At 44.7% G+C, this 25,288-nt stretch overlaps 1 protein-coding gene across 2 annotated transcripts in view; it reads right to left on the bottom strand.

Moving 5' to 3' along the window:
- Positions 1 to 20,729, bottom strand: part of MXI1 (MAX interactor 1, dimerization protein) — a 38,085-nt gene extending 17,356 nt beyond the window's left edge. The window contains exon 1 of one of the 2 annotated variants that reach the window (XM_069754272.1): positions 20,514 to 20,729. In XM_069754272.1, coding sequence (XP_069610373.1) covers positions 20,514 to 20,700 — 187 coding nt within the window. In that variant the 5' untranslated portion in view covers positions 20,701 to 20,729. Of the gene's footprint in view, positions 1 to 156; positions 907 to 20,513 lie in introns of those variants that run through there. The other variant, XM_069754273.1, reaches the window with a different exon arrangement.
- Between the last annotated feature and the right edge of the window lie 4,559 nt (positions 20,730 to 25,288).

Below are 25,288 nucleotides of genomic sequence, written 5' to 3'. Positions count from 1 at the left end.
TCCCTCCACACATGGGTGGGGATCACACATCAAAACAACCAGAGACCCCATTGCTGCACGCACACTACATCCCCCACAATGCAATGCAGAAATGCAAAGACCACAAAAAAAAAAAAAAAACAGGAACATTTCTATACAGACAGAGGACATCTTTACCTCGCTCCCTCCTGTCCAGATATTCGGCAGCGTCCAAGAGCCTCTGAATATTCACCATTCGGACGCCGTCCATAATGCAGTTTGTAGCCTCCAAAAAACGTCAATTTCAAATGCAAAAAAAAATCTGCTATATTATTTCCAAATAAATTCTAAAAAAAAGTTCAAAAATGTCTCCAATCCAAAAAGACTAAATGCTGTTTGCATGAAAATAATGAGATTTTTAAAGGGCCCAGTGAGTTTCTGCAGCAGATCAAGGCCTCAATAGGGCAGAGGAGCCTGGTGAGGGATCAGTGCAGAATAAAAGGAAGGAGGAATGGCAGCTGATCGTGCAGAAAGGAAGAAAGAAGAGAAAATAGGGAAGAAAAGGGGAACTATGGGCTGAGGACATGGGCTGGGGGCTGAGGACATGGGCTGGGGGCTGAGGACATGGGCTGGGAGCTGCCACCCTGCACTGGCACCCACTGAAGAGTTTGTTTACTTCTTGCAGCAGAGGCAGAGGGCTGCTCCCATCAGGCTGAGCTGCAAGGGGCACTGGGAGTTGTAGTTTTCCATTCTGCAGCGAGCACATTCTTAACCCTCTCATTGCTAGAAGTTTTTTTTTTTTTTTTTTAATGGTAACAAAAGGACCCCTTGTCAGAAGCCAAGCTTATAAATATGCAGATGTAACATGCAGCAGACAAGCTGGGGCTGGGACATTTGCATAAATGCAAATGAGCCAGAATCTCCACACAGATATCCGAATAAACCCAACTTTTGGAAAGTGAAGATTTATAGATACAAAATGTCGTCTACATAGTCTAGAGTTCCGTTTGCAACATTGTATTTATAATGTTTGTTATGTCTTCTAATTGTGTTTATGTTTGTATCTTCTATTTTGATACTTTGTTTCCTTTTGTTGCTTTTCTACCTCTGAGCACAGTGGTTTGTGGGGTCGGACATTGGGGGAGATTATTTGCCTCTGGGGTCCCTCATCCATTTATTTTATAAGTAGGCTTGATGGTATGTGACCCCTGTGGGAGGACAGACAACCTCTGAGGGGGTCTCAGATCCAGCTCTTCTGTAGGCCACAGTGCGCACTGCTTGGTGATACAATGGCTCTTTGGTTCTCAGGGAGGCAGATCTGAGCTCCGTGACGTCCACCATTGATGTGATGGAGCAGGACTCACAGCAACAATGCAGTCCTGCTCCAAGTGTGATTGGGCACCTTCCTTTTCTGGTTTTTACATAGAGATGAGGCGTCTAACAAACACTTATTTCAGGGGACATAACATCAGGCAGAAGAAATCTCATTTATACAATTGTTTGCCCCATAGACACCACATTGTGGCCAGATCCCATTCCCACCAGCCGACAGATACATGCGGCACGGCAGGATTGTAGTGAGCGGTAGGTGTTCCCATCCTCGCCCCATCTCACACCCCCAATATTACTGGTGAAGAAGGGATGTCCTATGGAGGTTAATGCTATAGACAGAAACAGTTGGGGTTACCCCTTTCTTACCTATAAGCCATGGACGCTTGGGGCAATCAGATTCTTAGGCCATGTGCACACGTTGCAGATTTGCCTCTGGAATTTTTTGTGCGGATTCTGCATCTGTTGGCAGAAAACGCAGGTGCGGATTTGATGCGTTTTTTATGCGGATTTCTTGCGTTTTTTACCCTGCGGATTTCTATAATGGAATGGGTACAAAAACGCTGCAGATCCGCACAAAAGTAATGACATGCTCCTTCTTTTAATCCGCAGCGTTTCCGCGTGGAATTTTCCGCACCATTAGCACAGCATTTTTTTCCCATTGATTTACATTGTACTTTAAATCACTTGCGGATCTGCAGCGTTTCTGCGCGGTAAAAAACGCTGTGGATCCGCAACGTGTGCACATAGCCTAAGGCTAAGTGCACACATTGCAGAATTGCTGCGGAAAGTTCCGCGGCAATTCCGCAACTCCTGCTGCGGGTACATCACATGCGAAATTGGCATGCATATACCCGCTAAACACTAGCGTTTTTAGCTTGCAGAATGCTGGCGGTTTCCAAGCCATCTGTAGCATCGCTTGGAAAACTGATTGACAGGTTGCTCACACTTGCCAAACCTAGTGTTTGACAAGTGTGACCAACTTTTTACTATTCATGCTCCCTGTGCAGCATCAATAGTAAAAGATAAATGATTTTTAACATTCTAAAAAAATAATAAATCATGATATTCTCACCTCCTGGCGTCCCCAGCAGCCTTTCCCGCTCCTCGCGATGCTCCGGTCCCAGTAATGCTTTGCGGCATGACCCCGGATGACGCAGCATCTCACGAGACCGCACGTCCTCACAGGTCATTTTCGCAAAGCATTATTGGTAACGGGAGCGTCGCGAGGAGCGAGAAAGCTACGGGGGGGGACGCTGGAAGGTGAGGATATCACTATTTTTTTTTTTTTTTTTTTACAGGTATATGGTTCCCAGGGCCTGGAGGAGAGTTTCCTCTCCTCCACCCTGGGTACCATCCGCACATGATCCGCTTACTTCCCACATGGTGGGCATAAGCCCATGCAGGAAGTAAACGGATCAATGCATTCCTATGTGTGCGGAATCCCCGCGATTCCGCACTTTAACACCCTTACCCCCAAAGGTGGTTTGCACGTTAATAACCGGGCCAATTTTTACAATTCTGACTACTGTCCCTTTATGAGGTTATAGCTCTGGAACGCTGCAACCGATCCCGGTGATTCTGACAAGGTTTTCTCATGGCATATTGTACTTCATGATAGTGGTAAAATTTCTTTGATATTACCTGCGTTTATTTATGAAAAATACAGAAATGTGGCAAAAATTTAAAAAATTTCGCAATTTTCCAACTTTGAATTTTTATGCAATTAAATCACAGAGATATGTCACACAAAATACTTAATAAGTAATATTTCCCACATGTCTACTTTACATCAGCACAATTTTGGAACCAAAATTTTTTTTTGTTAGGGAGTTATAAGGGTTAAAAGTTGACCGGCAATTTCTCATTTTTACACCACCATTTTTTTTTTTTTTTTAGGGACCACATCTCATTTGAAGTCATTTTGAGGGGTCTATATGATAGAAAATACCCAAGTGTGACACCATTCTAAAAACTGCACCCCTCAAGGTGCTCAAAACCATATTCAAGAAGTTTATTAACCCTTCAGGTTTTTCACAGGAATTTTTAGAATGTTTAAATAAAAATGAACATTTAACTTTTTTTCACAAAAAATTTACTTCAGCTCCAATTTGTTTTATTTTACCAAGGGTAACAGGAGAAAATGGACCCCAAAGGTTGTTGTACAATTTGTCCTGAGTACGCTGATACCCCATATGTGGGGGTATACCACTGTTTGGGCGCATGGCAGAGCTCGGAAGCAAAGGAGGGCAATTTGACTTTTCAATGCAAAATTGACTGGAATTGAGATGGGACGCCATATTGCGTTTGGAGAGCCCCTGATGTGCCTAAACATTGAAACCCCCCACAAGTGACACCATTTTGGAAAGTAGACCCCCTAAGGAACTTATCTTGATGTGTGGTGACCACTTTGACCCACGAAGTGCTTCACAGAAGTTTATAACGCAGAGCCATGAAAATAAAAAAAATAATTTTTCCCACAAAAATTATTTTTTAGCCCCCAGTTTTGTATTTTCCCAAGAGTAACAGGAGAAGTTGTTGAACAATTTGTCCTGAGTACACTGATACCCCATATGTGGGGGGGAACCACCGTTTGGGCGCATGGGAGGGCTCGGAAGGGAAGGAGCGCCATTTGGAATGCAGACTTAGATGGATTGGTCTGCAGGCGTCACATTGCATTTGCAGAGCCCCTAATGTACCTAAACAGTAGAAACACCCCACAAGTGACCCCATATTGGAAACTAGACCCCCCAAAGAACTTATCTACATGTGTTGTGAGAACTTTGAACCCCCAAGCGTTTCACTACAGTTTATAACGCAGAGCCGTGAAAATAAAAAATCTTTTTTTTCCCACAAAAATTATTTTTTAGCCCCCAGTTTTGTATTTTCCCAAGGGTAACAGGAGAAATTGGACCCCAAAAGTTGTTGTCCAATGTGTCCTGAGTACGCTGGTACCCCATATGTTGGGGTAAACCCCTGTTTGGGCGCACGGGAGAGCTCGGAAGGGAAGGAGCACTGTTTTACTTTTTCAACGCAGAATTAGCTGGAATTGAGATCGGACGCCTGATGTGCTTAAACAGTGGAAACCCCCCCAATTATAACTGAAACCCTAATCCAAACACACCCCTAACCCTAACTACACCCCTGACCCTAATCCCAACCGTAAATGTAATCCAAACCCTAGCCCTAACCCTAGCCCTAGCCCTAACCCTAGCGGGAAAATGGAAATAAATACATTTTTTTAATTTTTCCCTAACTAAGGGGCTGATGACGGCGGGTTTGATTTACTTTTATAGCGGGTTTTTTAGCGGATTTTTATGATTGGCAGCTGTCACACACTGAAAGACGCTTTTTATTGCAAAAAATATTTTTTGCATTACCACATTTTGAGAGCTATAATTTTTCCATATTTTGGTCCACAGAGTCATGTGAGGTCTTGTTTTTTGCGGGACGAGTTGACGTTTTTATTAGTAACATTTTCAGGCACGTGACAATTTTTGATCGCTTTTTATTCTGATTTTTGTGAGGCAGAATGACCAAAAACCAGCTATTCATGAATTTATTTTGGGGGAAGCGTTTATACCGTTCCACGTTTGGTAAAATTGATAAAGCAGTTTTATTCTTCGGGTCAGTACGATTACAGCGATATCTCATTTATATCATTTTTTTATGTTTTGGCGCTTTTTATACGATAAAAACTAGTTTATAGAAAAAATAATTATTTTTGCATCGCTTTATTCTGAGGACTATAACTTTTTTATTTTTGTGCTGATGTTGCTGTATGGCGGCTCGTTTTTTGCAGGACAAGATGACGTTTTCAGCGGTACCATGGTTATTTATATCTGTCTTTTTGATCGCGTGTTATTCCACTTTTTGTTTGGCGGTATGATAATAAAGCGTTGGTTTTTTTTTGTTTGTTTTTTTTTGCTTTTTTTACCGCATTCACTGAAGGGGTTAACTAGCAGGACAGTTTTATAGGTCGGGCTGTTACGGACATGGCGATACTAAATATGTGTACTTTTATTGTTTTTTTTTTATTTAGATAAAGAAATGTATTTATAGGAACAATACTTTTTTTTTTTGGGGGGGGGGGGGAATTTTTTTTAAAAAAATTTCTTACACGTGATTTTTTTTTTTACACTATAACATTGCCCCCCCGGGAGGGGGGGGGGGGGGCATCATGTGTTGTAGCATAAGATCGCTGATCTGACACTTTGCTGTGCATTGTGTCGATCAGCGATCTGACGTGCACTTCTCCTGGCTTTACGGCGCCTGCTCTGAGCAGACACTTGGTAAGCCACCTCCCTGCAGGATCCGGATGCCACGGCCATCTTGGATCCGGGCCTGCAGGGAGAAGGAGGAGGTAAGAGACCATCGCAGCAACGCGATCACATCGCGTTGCTGTAGGGGTCTCAGGGAAGCCCGCAGGGAGCCCCCTCCCTGCGCGAGGCTTCCCTATACTGCCGACACACCGCGATCATGTTTGATCGCAGTGTGCCGGGGGTTAATGTGCCGGAAGCGGTCCGTGACCGCTCCTGGCACATTGTGCCGGATGTCAGCTGTGATAGTCAGCTGACACCCGGCCGCACTCCCCCCGTGAGCGCGGCCGATCGCTATGACGTACTATCCCGTCGGTGGTCATACGGGCACACCCCACCTCGACGGGATAGTACGTCTGATGTCAGAAAGGGGTTAATGAACATGCTGCTGTTTTTTTCCGGAATGCGATTCTGCCGCGGAAAATAAACGCAACATGTGCACAAAAAATGCGGAATGCATTCTAAAAAAAAATAGGATGCTTAATGTGAGCGTTTTTATAGCGAAAAACGCAAATAAAACGCAAAAATTCCTAAACGTGTGCACACAGCCTTAGGTTTTTCTTTCATTTTTTAAAACTACAAATTGGGAAGTTGGACGTAAGGGGAAGTGAGGTGAGAAGGTCACAAATGATCTCAAGCAGGTCAGGAGGCTTCAGCTAAAGAGGAACCATGAGATTGTGCAGACTGGGGGTCCGCGGGGTCTTTTGGAGGGATGAGAAAACCTATTTACTATTACAGCAGAACAACATAATAGACGCGATCGAAAAGATTCCCCGGACCCCGAGGAGCCAGCAGCCATATTGGTAGGGTGGTCTGTGGCCTCTGGAAATCTCATTCAGATGTCAGATTTTTTTTTTCCCTCGAGAAAATCGGATCAATTATTTTGATTAAAGTTTGAGTTTAATCAGAGTGTGGGCCGAGTGTCATCTGACTTTCTCATACATGGAGAAAAAAAAAAAAAAAAAAAAAAACTATTTCTCCACCTTCTTCATTCTGACAGTTCATGAAAATCGCACCGCACGCGGACGTCATCTGAGTGCAGTACAATTTATTTTCACGGACTTGTATTGGATCAAAATTGGACGTCTCCAATATTTTCTCCAGACTGCACAGTCCAAAGGAAAAAACAGAGAAAAATCAGACACGTGAATGTCCACATAGGCTGTCACAGGTGCGAGTGCGAACATCACGGAAAACACGGAAAAATCGCATGTGAATGAGGCCGAAGTGCTGGAATCCTGGTGTCTCCTGATCAGCAGGCTCGGCACAATGGCTGCCAAGGCGGCGGCTGCACCAAGGTCCTCCACATATATCTCATCATCTCTAGAATTCATAATAATACTAATCATTTTATTTCTATATCGCCAACATATTCCGCAGCGCTTTACATTTTAGAGGGGGACTGACTCAGACAATAAAGACATTACAGAATAACAATAATCACATAGATCAGCAGATACCAAGAGGAATGAGGACCCTGCTCACAGCTACAATCTATAGGATAAAGGGGAGACACGAGAGGTGGATGGTAACAATTGCTTTCATCGTACGGTGCAGCCATCAATGTAATAAATAGGATGTTCATGTAACACTGCAGGAACCAGTAACCAACCAGTATGTATAAAAGTACAGCACAGAGGGGTATTGTATGAATAGTTAGATAAATGCGTTGAGGGGGTAGGCCAGTCTGAAGAAATGTGTTTTTAGGGCACGCTTAAAGCTGTGATTATTGGGGTCGAAGTGTCCTGGGTAGTGCATTCCAAAGAACTGGTGCAGCACGTGAGAAGTCTTTGGAGACGGGAGTGGGAGGTTCGGATTATTGAGAATGTTAATCTTAGGTAATTAGCAGAGGGCACAGGTAGGGTGGTGGGCTGAGACCAGGGAAGAGATGTAGGGTGGTGCTGAGCCATGGAGCGCTTTGTGGGTGAGAGTGAGGAGTTTATATTGAATTCTGGATTGGATGGGTAACCAGTGCAATGACTGGCACAGGGCAGAGGCATTGGTGTAGCGGCATATTATTATTATTATTTATTTATATGTCACCATTGATTCCATGGTGCTGTACATGAGAAGGGGTTACATACAAATTACAGATATCACATACAGTAAACAAACTAACAATGACGGACTGATACAGAGGGGCGAGGACCCTGCCCTTGGGGGCTTACATTCTACAGGATGGTGGGGAAGGAGACAATAGGTTGAGGGTTGCAGGAGCTCCGGTGTTGGTGAGGAGACAGCGGGGTCAGCGCAGGCTGTAGGCTTTCCTGAAGAGGTGGGTTTTCAGGTTCCATCTGAAGGATCCGAATGTGGTTGATAGTCGGACGTGTTGGGGCAAAGAATTCCAGAGGATGGGGGATATTCGGGAGAAGTCTTGGAGGTGGTTGGATGAGGAGCGAATAAGTGTGGAGGAGAGAAGGAGGTCTTTGGGAGGACCGGAGATCACGTGATGGAAGATATCGAGAGATTAGTTCAGAGATATAGGGAGGGGACTGGTTGTGGATGGCTTTGTAGGTCAGTATTAGTAATCTGAACCGGATACACTGAGGGCACATCACTGCTTATAGACACAAGAACAATATTCTGCCTCTAGGATCAGTTGCCGCTCAATATATCATTTACAAGTGGTGGCAGCACGGTGGCTCAGTGGTTAGCACTGTATGGTGGCTCAGTGGTTAGCACCGTACGGAGGCTCAGTGGTTAGCACCGTACGGAGGCTCAGTGGTTAGCACCGTACGGAGGCTCAGTGGTTAGCACCGTACGGAGGCTCAGTGGTTAGCACCGTACGGAGGCTCAGTGGTTAGCACCGTACGGAGGCTCAGTGGTTAGCACCGTACGGAGGCTCAGTGGTTAGCACCGTACGGAGGCTCAGTGGTTAGCACCGTACGGAGGCTCAGTGGTTAGCACCGTACGGAGGCTCAGTGGTTAGCACCGTACGGAGGCTCAGTGGTTAGCACCGTACGGTGGCTCAGTGGTTAGCACCGTACGGTGGCTCAGTGGTTAGCACCGTACGGAGGCTCAGTGGTTAGCACCGTACGGAGGCTCAGTGGTTAGCACCGTACGGAGGCTCAGTGGTTAGCACCGTACGGAGGCTCAGTGGTTAGCACCGTACGGAGGCTCAGTGGTTAGCACCGTATGGAGGCTCAGTGGTTAGCACCGTATGGAGGCTCAGTGGTTAGCACTGTATGGAGGCTCAGTGGTTAGCACTGCAACCTTGCAGCGCTGGAGTCCTGGGTTCAGATCCCACCAAAGACAACATCTGCAAGGAGTTTGTATGTTCTTTCCTTGTTTGCGTGGGTTTCCTCCGGGTTCTCCGGTTTCCTCCCACATTCCAAAGACATACTGATAGGGAATATAGATTGTGAGCCCCATCGGGGACAGCGATGATAATGTGTGCAACCTGTAAAGTGCTGCGGAATATGTTAGCACTATATAAAAATAAAAAAGATTATTATTATTACTACTAGTGGAACATTCTGGAGAGTTCAGAGTTTCTGACATGCTTGTCCAATACATTTTGCAAAATCCATTGGCTTAAAATGTCCGACAGGTCACCAAAAGCCCAGTCATGACGGCCAATTTATTGGTCTGTCCTCTCCAATATAAAAAAAAAAACAAAAAACGCAATTCTACTCCCATAAGTGAAAACAATAAGTGCAAATCCAACAGCAACATCTGTGTTCTTCCTGCAGCCTTTCTCATCCCGGCCAGTAGCTATAGGGGGATAGAGGCAGCAGTGACCCCGGCGGCCCCGAGATGGGCCGATCCAATCCACCCTTATATCTGGGACATGGATCTCTCCCAGTTTTGCTCCATATTATAGGAGGACTGTTGCATCCGTCCTTACCACAGCGTATTATTTTTTGTATGTCCATCTAGTCATCAGGGTTGACCAAAAAGATTCTCAGGGCCTCGGGTTAGTGGCCATTTTGGTAGTCAATGGCCACCAGATCTTGTCCTCCTTGCTCTGAGCCTCTTCTGATTAGTAGGTCCAGGGTGATGTCATCACTGCGGGGGGGATTCACAGATGACATCATGCTGGACCTACGAATCAGAAGAGCCGAAGAAGGTAGCAAAAGAATCAGAGGCCCATGGACCACAAAAATGGCAGCAGAACCAGTGAACCAGGGCCCCGAGAATCCTTCTGATCTACTCTATCATCTATTAGAACGATATCACAAATAAAATATATATATATATATATATACACATACACACTTATTTTTTTTATTATTTTTTTTTCCACTTAAAAATGATTATCCGGGTTGGTAAAAGCAATTCACTTTTTTGGAGGCCTCTCCAGCTCCACCACTACAGAGCCTGCCCCCCTCACCCCATATGACCGAGCACAGTGACAAGAGGTCGCCCCCTCACAAGTCTTTTGTCCACAGCAAATAAGTCCTGTCGCTTTAAGACAAGAGGATGATGTCATCAGCCCAGAGAACAATCAGGTCCCGCCCCTCTGCTGAGCCCGGCAACCGCCTACATCACAGAGTCGGCGGCGCTCTGATTGGTGGACAGTTAATACCTGGTCCTGCCTTTCTTGACAGATAGCCAATAGAAAACCAGCGATTGGCTCCATGTGGAAACCACGTGTGCGGAGAGGAAGTGCAGGTCGCGTGATGCTGCGGGAGCACCTGAGACTAGTGCGGGGCCGGGACACGTGACCGCTGATACAATGTAACAAGTGCGGGCGGAACGTTCCATGTGCAGTCAGCGAGATGGGGGGGTCTAATAAATGTTCTGTAACTTCAGAGCGATGAGGAAGCGATTCTACAGACGACTCGGCCCAGTCCATCCGTGGAAAGTGACCCATAGGGACGAGGAGACAAAGATGTCAGCGGGACTGAAGGCAGAGATGAGGGGCAGCAGGAGACCCGCCCGGGAGACATCAGCACCCAGCTTTCCCAAGAACAGAGGGGACTAATGACTGGTTCTAGAGCACTGAGATTAGAGGACGGCAACATGTTCTGGAGATTTGTTGGTGGAAAGTGACAGAACAGGGAGCTCCAAAGATTCCTAAAGTGGAAGCAGAGCAGACTGTGCTCCTCCTGTACACCAGTATACACCAGTATGTAGCTGTATACACCAGACCAGTATACACCAGTCTGTAGCTATATACACCTATATACACACACCAGTATACACCAGTCTGTAGCTATATACACCAGACCAGTATACACCAGTATGTAGCTGTATACACCTATATACACACACCAGTATATACCAGTCTGTAGCTATATACACCAGACCAGTATACACCAGTATGTAGCTGTATACACCTATATACACACACACCAGTATACACCAGTCTGTAGCTATATACACCAGACCAGTATACACCAGTCTGTAGCTATATACACCTATATACACACACCAGTATACACCAGTCTGTAGCTATATACACCAGACCAGTATACACCAGTATGTAGCTGTATACACCTATATACACACACCAGTATACACCAGTCTGTAGCTATATACACCAGACCAGTATACACCAGTATGTAGCTGTATACACCTATATACACACACCAGTATACACCAGTCTGTAGCTGTATACACCAGACCAGTATACACCAGTCTGTAGCTATATACACCTATATACACACACCAGTATACACCAGTCTGTAGCTATATACACCAGACCAGTATACACCAGTATGTAGCTGTATACACCTATATACACACACCAGTATACACCAGTCTGTAGCTATATACACCAGACCAGTATACACCAGTATGTAGCTGTATACACCTATATACACACACCAGTATACACCAGTCTGTAGCTATATACACCAGACCAGTATACACCAGTATGTAGCTGTATACACCTATATACACACACCAGTATACACCAGTCTGTAGCTATATACACCAGACCAGTATACACCAGTATGTAGCTGTATACACCTATATACACACACCAGTATACACCAGTCTGTAGCTGTATACACCAGACCAGTATACACCAGTATGTAGCTGTATACACCTATATACACACACCAGTATACACCAGTCTGTAGCTATATACACCAGACCAGTATACACCAGTATGTAGCTGTATACACCTATATACACACACCAGTATACACCAGTCTGTAGCTGTATACACCAGACCAGTATACACCAGTATGTAGCTGTATACACCTATATACACACACCAGTATACACCAGTCTGTAGCTATATACACCAGACCAGTATACACCAGTATGTAGCTGTATACACCTATATACACACACCAGTATACACCAGTCTGTAGCTGTATACACCTATATACACACACCAGTATACACCAGTCTGTAGCTGTATACACCAGACCAGTATACACCAGTATGTAGCTGTATACACCTATATACACACACCAGTATACACCAGTCTGTAGCTATATACACCAGACCAGTATACACCAGTATGTAGCTGTATACACCTATATACACACACCAGTATACACCAGTCTGTAGCTATATACACCAGACCAGTATACACCAGTATGTAGCTGTATACACCTATATACACACACCAGTATACACCAGTCTGTAGCTGTATACACCAGACCAGTATACACCAGTATGTAGCTGTATACACCTATATACACACACCAGTATACACCAGTCTGTAGCTATATACACCAGACCAGTATACACCAGTATGTAGCTGTATACACCTATATACACACACCAGTATACACCAGTCTGTAGCTGTATACACCAGACCAGTATACACCAGTATACACCAGTATGTAGCTGTATACACCTATATACACACACCAGTATACACCAGTCTGTAGCTATATACACCAGACCAGTATACACCAGTATGTAGCTGTATACACCTATATACACACACCAGTATACACCAGTCTGTAGCTATATACACCAGACCAGTATACACCAGTATGTAGCTGTATACACCTATATACACACACACCAGTATACACCAGTCTGTAGCTATATACACCAGACCAGTATACACCAGTATGTAGCTGTATACACCTATATACACACACCAGTATACACCAGTCTGTAGCTATATACACCAGACCAGTATACACCAGTATGTAGCTGTATACACCTATATACACACACCAGTATACACCAGTCTGTAGCTGTATACACCAGACCAGTATACACCAGTATGTAGCTGTATACACCTATATACACACACCAGTATACACCAGTCTGTAGCTATATACACCAGACCAGTATACACCAGTATGTAGCTGTATACACCTATATACACACACCAGTATACACCAGTCTGTAGCTATATACACCAGACCAGTATACACCAGTATGTAGCTGTATACACCTATATACACACACCAGTATACACCAGTCTGTAGCTATATACACCAGACCAGTATACACCAGTATGTAGCTGTATACACCTATATACACACACCAGTATACACCAGTCTGTAGCTGTATACACCAGACCAGTATACACCAGTATGTAGCTGTATACACCTATATACACACACCAGTATACACCAGTCTGTAGCTATATACACCAGACCAGTATACACCAGTCTGTAGCTGTATACACCTATATACACACACCAGTATACACCAGTCTGTAGCTGTATACACCAGACCAGTATACACCAGTATGTAGCTGTATACACCTATATACACACACCAGTATACACCAGTCTGTAGCTATATACACCAGACCAGTATACACCAGTATGTAGCTGTATACACCTATATACACACACCAGTATACACCAGTCTGTAGCTATATACACCAGACCAGTATACACCAGTATGTAGCTGTATACACCTATATACACACACCAGTATACACCAGTCTGTAGCTATATACACCAGACCAGTATACACCAGTATGTAGCTGTATACACCTATATACACACACCAGTATACACCAGTCTGTAGCTATATACACCAGACCAGTATACACCAGTATGTAGCTGTATACACCTATATACACACACCAGTATACACCAGTCTGTAGCTATATACACCAGACCAGTATACACCAGTATGTAGCTGTATACACCTATATACACACACCAGTATACACCAGTCTGTAGCTGTATACACCAGACCAGTATACACCAGTATGTAGCTGTATACACCTATATACACACACCAGTATACACCAGTCTGTAGCTATATACACCAGACCAGTATACACCAGTATGTAGCTGTATACACCTATATACACACACCAGTATACACCAGTCTGTAGCTATATACACCAGACCAGTATACACCAGTATGTAGCTGTATACACCTATATACACACACCAGTATACACCAGTCTGTAGCTATATACACCAGACCAGTATACACCAGTATGTAGCTGTATACACCTATATACACACACCAGTATACACCAGTCTGTAGCTATATACACCAGACCAGTATACACCAGTATGTAGCTGTATACACCTATATACACACACCAGTATACACCAGTCTGTAGCTATATACACCAGACCAGTATACACCAGTATGTAGCTGTATACACCTATATACACACACCAGTATACACCAGTCTGTAGCTATATACACCAGACCAGTATACACCAGTATGTAGCTGTATACACCTATATACACACACCAGTATACACCAGTCTGTAGCTGTATACACCAGACCAGTATACACCAGTATGTAGCTGTATACACCTATATACACACACCAGTATACACCAGTCTGTAGCTATATACACCAGACCAGTATACACCAGTATGTAGCTGTATACACCTATATACACACACCAGTATACACCAGTCTGTAGCTGTATACACCAGACCAGTATACACCAGTATGTAGCTGTATACACCTATATACACACACCAGTATACACCAGTCTGTAGCTATATACACCAGACCAGTATACACCAGTATGTAGCTGTATACACCTATATACACACACCAGTATACACCAGTCTGTAGCTGTATACACCTATATACACACACCAGTATACACCAGTCTGTAGCTGTATACACCAGACCAGTATACACCAGTATGTAGCTGTATACACCTATATACACACACCAGTATACACCAGTCTGTAGCTATATACACCAGACCAGTATACACCAGTATGTAGCTGTATACACCTATATACACACACCAGTATACACCAGTCTGTAGCTATATACACCAGACCAGTATACACCAGTATGTAGCTGTATACACCTATATACACACACCAGTATACACCAGTCTGTAGCTGTATACACCAGACCAGTATACACCAGTATGTAGCTGTATACACCTATATACACACACCAGTATACACCAGTCTGTAGCTATATACACCAGACCAGTATACACCAGTATGTAGCTGTATACACCTATATACACACACCAGTATACACCAGTCTGTAGCTGTATACACCAGACCAGTATACACCAGTATACACCAGTATGTAGCTGTATACACCTATATACACACACCAGTATACACCAGTCTGTAGCTATATACACCAGACCAGTATACACCAGTATGTAGCTGTATACACCTATATACACACACCAGTATACACCAGTCTGTAGCTATATACACCAGACCAGTATACACCAGTATGTAGCTGTATACACCTATATACACACACACCAGTATACACCAGTCTGTAGCTATATACACCAGACCAGTATACACCAGTATGTAGCTGTATACACCTATATACACACACCAGTATACACCAGTCTGTAGCTATATACACCAGACCAGTATACACCAGTATGTAGCTGTATACACCTATATACACACACCAGTATACACCAGTCTGTAGCTGTATACACCAGACCAGTATACACCAGTATGTAGCTGTATACACCTATATACACACACCAGTATACACCAGTCTGTAGCTATATACACCAGACCAGTATACACCAGTATGTAGCTGTATACACCTATATACACACACCAGTATACACCAGTCTGTAGCTATATACACCAGACCAGTATACACCAGTATGTAGCTGTATACACCTATATACACACACCAGTATACACCAGTCTGTAGCTATATACACCAGACCAGTATACACCAGTATGTAGCTGTATACACCTATATACACACACCAGTATACACCAGTCTGTAGCTGTATACACCAGACCAGTATACACCAGTATGTAGCTGTATACACCTATATACACACACCAGTATACACCAGTCTGTAGCTATATACACCAGACCAGTATACACCAGTCTGTAGCTGTATACACCTATATACACACACCAGTATACACCAGTCTGTAGCTGTATACACCAGACCAGTATACACCAGTATGTAGCTGTATACACCTATATACACACACCAGTATACACCAGTCTGTAGCTATATACACCAGACCAGTATACACCAGTATGTAGCTGTATACACCTATATACACACACCAGTATACACCAGTCTGTAGCTATATACACCAGACCAGTATACACCAGTATGTAGCTGTATACACCTATATACACACACCAGTATACACCAGTCTGTAGCTATATACACCAGACCAGTATACACCAGTATGTAGCTGTATACACCTATATACACACACCAGTATACACCAGTCTGTAGCTATATACACCAGACCAGTATACACCAGTATGTAGCTGTATACACCTATATACACACACCAGTATACACCAGTCTGTAGCTATATACACCAGACCAGTATACACCAGTATGTAGCTGTATACACCTATATACACACACCAGTATACACCAGTCTGTAGCTGTATACACCAGACCAGTATACACCAGTATGTAGCTGTATACACCTATATACACACACCAGTATACACCAGTCTGTAGCTATATACACCAGACCAGTATACACCAGTATGTAGCTGTATACACCTATATACACACACCAGTATACACCAGTCTGTAGCTATATACACCAGACCAGTATACACCAGTATGTAGCTGTATACACCTATATACACACCTGTATACACCAGTCTGTAGCTGTATACACCAGACCAGTATGTAGCTGTGTACACCTATATACACACACACACCTGTATACACCAGTCTGTAGCTATATACCCCAGTATACACCTGTATACCCCAGTATGTAGCTATATACCCCAGTATACACCTGTATACCCCAGTATGTAGCTATATACACACACACACACCTGTATACACCAGTCTGTAGCTATAGACCCCAGTATACACCTGTATACCCCAGTATGTAGCTATATACCCGCAGAAGGGCTGCACTTTACTCTGGAGCAGAGGAGTCTGCAGACACAATGGCCGCGGGATTGGAGCCACATGCTGGGGACAGACGGGGTCTTTGTACCACCGCAGACAGGGAGGGTGGGGGTCTGTGCAGCTGCACTGGAGCAGTCACTGCTAAGGGTTAATCTACAGGTGCAGATGGGGGGCACAGAGGGAAATCTCCTCTGTCTGGTGAGACCCCCGGTCACCGACCTTAAACAGCGACCAGCCGGGATCTTTAGTAGTTTGTGGAATATAGAAGCTATTTATGAAGTTCTGTATCTGCGCTGTGCAGAGGGGGCTTCACTGGAGACCCCCAATGCCATGTGCGGATGATGGTGGTCCGTCCTGGGGAGCAGACACCGTGTAGCCCTATAATAATAAGATCAGACCGCGGGGCCCATTCTCGGATGTGGAGCTCCGGCCTCGGGATCATTGGCCTCTACCTTTCTGCCCCGTGGATACATTCTGCCCCAGGTGGGGGTGCAGAGTTACACCCGCGGGCACAGGACCACCCTCCTCCGGGCACTGGGGGCTCATTGTGTCCTGATGACACGTGCAGTGCCGGCATCACAGTAGACAATAAACCCCAGGAACAGTCACTGCCCTGATGCCCCAGATACCGACTAATACCCCACCCCCCCCCCCCCCCCCCCCAGTGTATGGGGCAAACAGCACATCTGTAAGGGAATGCAGCACAAGGTATAAAGTATATACGCATGGGAATACAGCACATCTATAAGGGAATGCACACAGTATATACGCATGGGAATACAGCACATCTATAAGGGAATGCACACAGTATATACGCATGGGAATACAGCACATCTATAAGGGAATGCACACAGTATATACGCATGGGAATACAGCACATCTATAAGGGAATGCACACAGTATATACGCATGGGAATACAGCACATCTATAAGGGAATGCACACAGTATATACGCATGGGAATACAGCACATCTATAAGGGAATGCACACAGTATATACGCATGGGAATACAGCACATCTATAAGGGAATGCACACAGTATATACGCATGGGAATACAGCACATCTATAAGGGAATGCACACAGTATATACGCATGGGAATACAGCACATCTATAAGGGAATGCACACAGTATATACGCATGGGAATACAGCACATCTATAAGGGAATGCACACAGTATATACGCATGGGAATACAGCACATCTATAAGAGAATGCACACAGTATATACGCATGGGAATACAGCACATCTATAAGAGAATGCACACAGTATATACGCATGGGAATACAGCACACAGCACATCTATAAGAGAATTCACACAGTATAGACACATGTAGTGTCCATGACCCATAGATGAGTTACCTATAGTATCAGAGCAAACAGGAAAGGGGAAATACTAGCAGCAAGCACACATAACATCAGATCACATAGTATCACACATGTAGGAGCAGATCACATAGTATCACACACTTATATGTAGGAGATCATACAGTAAATCTTTAGGAGCAGGCTCTATACCTGGGTCAGTGCACATGGCTGTATATGAGGTGACTGTAGACATAAGTGTAAATCTTACCAGCGCAGGAGGCAAACATTCATGTATGGTAAGGATACATCACACATAGATGCAGGACCAGTTACATGTACAGAACATACAGGGAAGCTGCGCACTGTATATGGGGGATCGTTGCTTTATGTGGGGACAGATGCATAGGTGCCGGACCAGATACATGTACAGAACATACATACACTTCACTGTATATGGGGGGGGGGGAATCGGTGCTTTATGTGGGGACAGATACATAGGGGCAGGAACAGTTAATTGTACAGAACATATATACACTGCACTGTATATGGGGGGAAATCGGTGCTTTATGTGGGGACAGATACATAGGTGCAGGACCAGTTACATGTACAGAACATACATACACTGCACTGTATATGGGGGGATTGATGCTTTATGTGGGGACAGATACATAGGTGCAGGACCAGTTACATGTACAGAACATACACTGCACTGTATATGGGGGGGATTGGTGCTTTATGTGGGGACAGATACATAGGTGCAGGACCAGTTACATGTACAGAACATACATACCCTGCACTGTATATGGGGGGGATTGGTGCTTTATGTGGGGACAGATACATAGGTGCAGGACCAGTTACATGTACAGAATATACATACACTGCACTGTATATGGGGGGATTGGTGCTTTATGTGGGGACAGATACATAGGTGCAGGACCAGTTACATGTACAGACCATACATACACTGCACTGTATATGGGGGGGATCGGTGCTTTATGTGGGGACAGATACATAGGTGCAGGACCAGTTACATGTACAGAACATACATACACTGCACTGTATATGGGGGGATTGGTGATTTATGTGGGGACAGATACATAGGTGCAGGACCAGTTACATGTACAGAACATACATACACTGCACTGTATATGGGGGGGGATCGGTGCTTTATGTGGGGACAGATACATAGGTGCCGGACCAGTTACATGCACAGAACATACATACACTGCACTGTATATGGGGGGGATCGGTGCTTTATGTGGGGACAGATACATAGGTGCAGGACCAGTTACATGTACAGACCATACATACACTGCACTGTATATGAGGGCGATCGGTGCTTTATGTGGGGACAGATACATAGGTGCAGGACCAGTTACATGTACAGACCATACATACACTGCACTGTATATGGGGGGGATCGGTGCTTTATGTGGGGACAGATACATAGGTGCAGGACCAGTTACATGTACAGAACATACATACACTGCACTGTATATGGGGGGATTGGTGATTTATGTGGGGACAGATACATAGGTGCAGGACCAGTTACATGTACAGAACATACATACACTGCACTGTATATGGGGGGGATCGGTGCTTTATGTGGGGACAGATACATAGGTGCCGGACCAGTTACATGTACAGAACATACATACACTGCACTGTATATGAGGGCGATCGGTGCTTTATGTGGGGACAGATACATAGGTGCAGGACCAGTTACATGTACAGACCATACATACACTGCACTGTATATGGGGGGGATCGGTGCTTTATGTGGGGACAGATACATAGGTGCAGGACCAGTTACATGTACAGAACATACATACACTGCACTGTATATGGGGGGATTGGTGATTTATGTGGGGACAGATACATAGGTGCCGGACCAGTTACATGCACAGAACATATATACACTGCACTGTATATGGGGGGGATCGGTGCTTTATGTGGGGACAGATACATAGGTGCAGGACCAGTTACATGTACAGACCATACATACACTGCACTGTATATGAGGGCGATCGGTGCTTTATGTGGGGGCACATAGTGGCTGCAGGGGCACATGCCCAGTGCCCGGGCTGCTGCTGGCAGGTTCTGGCTGCTAACAATGGGATGGTGCCTGCTCTTTGTCTGGACAAAAAAAAAAGAACAAGAAGAACCATGAAAGTTGTGCAGTTTTGTGCAGCCGGAGCCTCTGCCGTCCGGGCTCACACAGGCCTCCAGCAGGCTCATGGCTCAGTGCCATCTCCTGCTCCTGCCATCTCCTGCCAGGCTGGCACCAGGCACAATGGACCAGGCTGCACTCAGACCCCCATCCTTTGTCTCTCTGCAGCCCCTGGACTGTGCCCCCCATTCTCTCACACCCCGGACCCCTCCAGCCTTACTTTTCCTGTCTTGGTCCAGTCTCTCCAGGTAACTGGCAGCTTCCAGCAAGATCTGCACATTGTCCAGGAAAGTAGTGATGTGCCCCATGTCCTGCCCCTGAGTGCCCAGCAGCTCGGTCAGGGGGCACCTGGGCACCTGGGAGCCCGTGTCCATCATGCTGTCCTTCCTGGGCCGCCCTCTGACCATGTCTGCCGGGATGATCTGCTCGCCCTGTCCTGGGGGGCTCCACACTAACCCCCTGTGCACTTTATTCACTGGATGCAGGCGGTGGCCGGGCCGGTCCTAGTGCCGCCGGCTGACCTACATTAGCATAGACAGCAGGCAGCAGACACTGCACAGTTACCGCCAGACGACTGGTTTAACCGCCTAAACCCCGGACAGTCAGTCCCACCCAGCAACCAGACAAGTGTGCAACCAATACAGGCAACAAACCCAGCATCCTGCCCCCATGCTCCAGCCATGAGGCCATTCACTATTCCTTGGCAGGGGAAATATGGGGTTAAATCCTTAGTAAAGCTAAAAGTAACTTTTTAGCTTCATTTTGTAACTTTTGTAGATTATGTGACCCAGAGGCCCAGCATGTGATGTGATACAATGTAACAGTAAACTTTTACTATCTGGCTTATGCACAGGCATGCTGGCACCTGTAGTACCACAATAGTGTAAAAGGCATTCAGTGCATGGCGGATCAGCGAAAGAGAAAGTCAGAAATCTGAACAATTTATACAATATTGATTGTAAACAGATCAGCCAGAATATACAGTGTACCGGGGTCAGAGGTCGAGCGCGATTTCATAGTTACCTCTACATGGCCAATGGCTGCCGGTGTGATGACCTCGGCTAAACTGCCTCTCGGCCCCATGAGCGTCCCGTGGGCACACTGCGCCCCTGTGTACGATGCGCTATAGTCGCTCCACATGCCGCCATATTGTGCCTGTGTGCAGCACTGTATGACGCAGGGGTTCACCTTAAGGCTATGTTCACACATTGCAGATTTTTTTTTTTAAGCAAATTTTCAGCTGCGTTTCACAATACCAGCAAAATCTATGAGATTTCAGAAATGTCATGCACTCCTCGGTTTTTTTTTTTTCCGACTGTTTTGTCAAAGAACTTGTTTTTTTTTTTTTTGCAAAATGCAGCATGTCACTTCTGTTAGGCCATGTGCACAGTACCAGGTAAACCAAAATCCACAGTGCACGTGCTGCGGAAAAAACGCTCGGAAACGCTGCGTGTTCATTCCGCAGCAGGTCAATTCTTTGTGCGGATTCCGCTGCGGTTTACACCTGCTCCATAATAGGAATCCGCAGGTGTAAAACCGCAGGTGAAATCCGCACAAAAACCGCAGGTGGAATCCGCACACAAAACCGCGGTAATTCCGCAGTAAATTCGCAGTGCACATGCTGCGGAAAAAATGCTCGGAAACGCTGCGTGTTCATTCCGCAGCATGTCAATTCTTTGTGCGGATTCCGCTGCGGGTTACACCTGCTCCATAATAGGAATCCGCAGGTGTAAAACCGCAGGTGAAATCCGCACACAAAACCGAGGTAATTCCACAGTGCGGATTTACCAAAATCAGTGCGGAAAAATCCGCACACCATTCCGCAGCGAGTGCACATAGCCTTAGTGGGGGTTTTTCAAGCGTCTTTCACCCATTGAAAGCAATAAGCAAAAAAACTCAGCAAAAAAAAAAACGCAGGGATCAGGTTTTGCTGTGCTATTTCTGTTTTCATTTAGAGCGCAAAAAGAGGATTCAGAGATCCTCCAAAAATTTTGAAAAAAAAACAGCAACAAGGCAGAAATCTTTACCTGCCCAGGCCTCCAAACAAACGCACTATCAGGATGCAGTGGACCCATGTGGTTTAGATGGCAGCAACACAGGTGCAAGAATACGATGAGGCAACCGCTCACTAACTAATGGAGGGGGCGGCTGCGTGGCACATTACTGCACATAAAAGACTGCATGAGGCGCTGTTCACACAATGGAGATGCACAGCATCCAGGTTAACAGCCTAGTAGCCGCCATCTTAACCTCATGGGTCCACTGCAGTGCAGTTGTTTGGAGGCCTGGACAGGTAAACCTCTGCCTTTTTGCTGTTTTTGCTCTAAGTGAAAAACCTAATGAAGTTGAATGAGATTTTTTTTAAAGCACTAAACTTTATCAGCATGCACAAGAGACAAATGTATGCTGACAAAAACGCAGCAAAACCTAAGCAAAAAAACAAGCAAAACCTGCTTTGCAGCTTATACTTGGCATAAAAAAAATAAAAAAAAACAACAGCAAAAACACAACATGTAAACATAGCCTGCATTTCACCTGTATAATAAATCTTACGTGGAGCTGTAACAAAGTGCTCGGAGCCTGAAAAATTCTAAATGTCACCATGAAAACAACTTCAAAATATCAATACTCTCAAAAGTGATACATATAAAACTGAGAAACAAAATAACAAGCGAGTAGTATTTTTTGATACAGGAGATATATACATCTTGGTACCGTGTTAGCCAGTGGAAAGAAAAATATTTAGAATTAGGACTCTTCATTCTAAATATTTTAGCATTTTTTGACTGATTCAACATAATATAGAAATCAAGTAAATTGACAAAATTCACAACTTTGCACTTAAATGGTGGCTGTACTCTAAATAAACTACATAAATTAATGGAATAAGACTAAAGGAGAAACTTTAGAATATATTTTATCAGAGAAATCTGCTTCTTTCTCCACTTATGAGCCACTTCTCCTGAACGCATCATTCACTCTTGAAAACTGCTAATATCTGTCTTAAGACACAACAGACTCTCAGCTGTCCTTGGGGTCAGGCTACAGTTACCAAAATCTAGGAGAGGAGGGGGAAGGTCTAGGGAAAAAAAGACAGAGAGAGACCCATACTGCCCAAAACAGGATTTGCTGCAGCTGCTTTCTAGTAAGTGTTTTATCTCAGATGAATTTCCAGCTACACTGCCCAGTACTGTTGTATAATGTCCTCCATACTGTTGCTTTCAAGTATTTTATCTCACTCCTGAGCTTCATTCACTGCTACACTGACCAGTCTCCTGCATAATTTCCTACATGCTGTTGTCTTCTAGTAAGTGTTTTATCTCACTCTGGAGCTGGATGCACAGCTACACTGAGCAGTACTGCTGTGTTTTTTCTTCCATGCTGTTGTTTTCTAGTAAGAGTTTTATTTCATGGAGACAGTAAATCTGGAATCCCCCATGTTTGGGTTAAGAAATTAGAGATAAGAGCTCACAGAGGAAAATACTGGTGAAAAATGCAGGATACAAGTCTTATAACGACCAGAAATTGTGATATTCCTCGTGTGCACACACAACAGCTGAAATGAACATATAATGGTAACATATAAAAAAAAAACATAAAACAATTCAGGTATCTAAAGAGAGGAGGCTGATAGGGGAGAGTGTCTTCCGGATCCAGCTGATAGAGGCTGTACAGTTGTAGAGGGGCCCTGTAGGTTAAGGGGTCCATTGTCCAAATAAAACCAGTTTCCTACGGTGTCCTAGATTTCATGTAAGGGACCAATGGGTTTCATTTCTCGCAATTACTGGAAGAGTTTTATAAAGTATTTAGGGGATACTTTCTGCTTCACGCCAGGGGCCCAAATACTGTTGTTGCAAGGGGCATCTCTGTACCCGCCACTAGGGGGAGTGTTTCTTGCCGCTGCCGTTTATCATGACTTTTTTTGCACAGTGACCAATAGGTGTCCTAAATCACAGTCGGAAGCGGTTGTTCTTTTGTCTGGCAGCTTTTATATGTGCGACACTGCACAAAATCCCCAACAATTATCACACACTGATTCACATTCACTTTGTAGCTTTGGTAAATCTGCTGACATAATGCTCCATCTAAACACAGTCCCATCATTTTTTAGTTTCCTGGTCCAAGCAATGGAATATACCACCCCCATCATTCCTGAGCACTGCTCCTCCTTGGCATTGAATGGTTAATCTTTCTGTGAATGCCCCCTGTAATCCCTCCGCACCAAGGCCTGAAATCCTGCGGCCTGTGGCTGCTTTCTGCTCTGGTCTCACCAAGGTCCGGCCGACCAAGGTGCGAAGATGACAATGGACAATCTGCTGCTGAGGATGAAGCTTAATGGTGCCAGGACTAGAAACAGACACAAGTTCTGCCCGCAGGCAAACACTCTGCTGCAATGGACGGAATTTGGTCATTTTTGGACATTCTTCTGATGGTTTTCACATCTCTGCTTGTTGTTTGTAAATAGAAACATTTTATGTCAAAAAGCAAAAAAATCCCTTATGATTCAAGTATCACAGATGCAGGAGCTGCTACATTGTATCAGATTCTCACCTGTAACAATCCAAACAACAAGAACAAGAAGGATATCGGCCTCTCATGTCCCAATTCAGTGACAGAAAGCAGAGATATTGCAGAGTGTTTCTGACCTTCCATGTGGACCCATACTGCAGTCATGATGGCTAGTCAGTTTATGACTTGTCTTTTTATTAGTCACCCTAATAATAAGGTCCTGAATCGAGAGATAAGGCTACTTAATGTCAATGACTTGTCCTTAAAGGGATCCTCCAGGCACATCTGCTGCACTGTGTAATGCCAAGGGCAAGACCTGAGGGGGCGGGGCATGACACAATAATTTAAATGGCCAGTCCTCTCAGTTTCTCCCAGACTCTGGAATCCATAGTTGTGACTTTTTATGACTGTTTGTATCTTCTTGTACTTTTGGTCAATGGCCCTGGAGCTATGTCAGCGATAATGGCCTCCAGGGCCGGGGAAGAG

Source organism: Ranitomeya imitator, chromosome 2 (genome assembly GCF_032444005.1).
Source record: "Ranitomeya imitator isolate aRanImi1 chromosome 2, aRanImi1.pri, whole genome shotgun sequence".
In the NCBI taxonomy this organism is placed as follows: Eukaryota; Metazoa; Chordata; class Amphibia; order Anura; family Dendrobatidae; genus Ranitomeya; species Ranitomeya imitator.
This window is presented reverse-complemented; position numbering and strand designations above follow the sequence as displayed.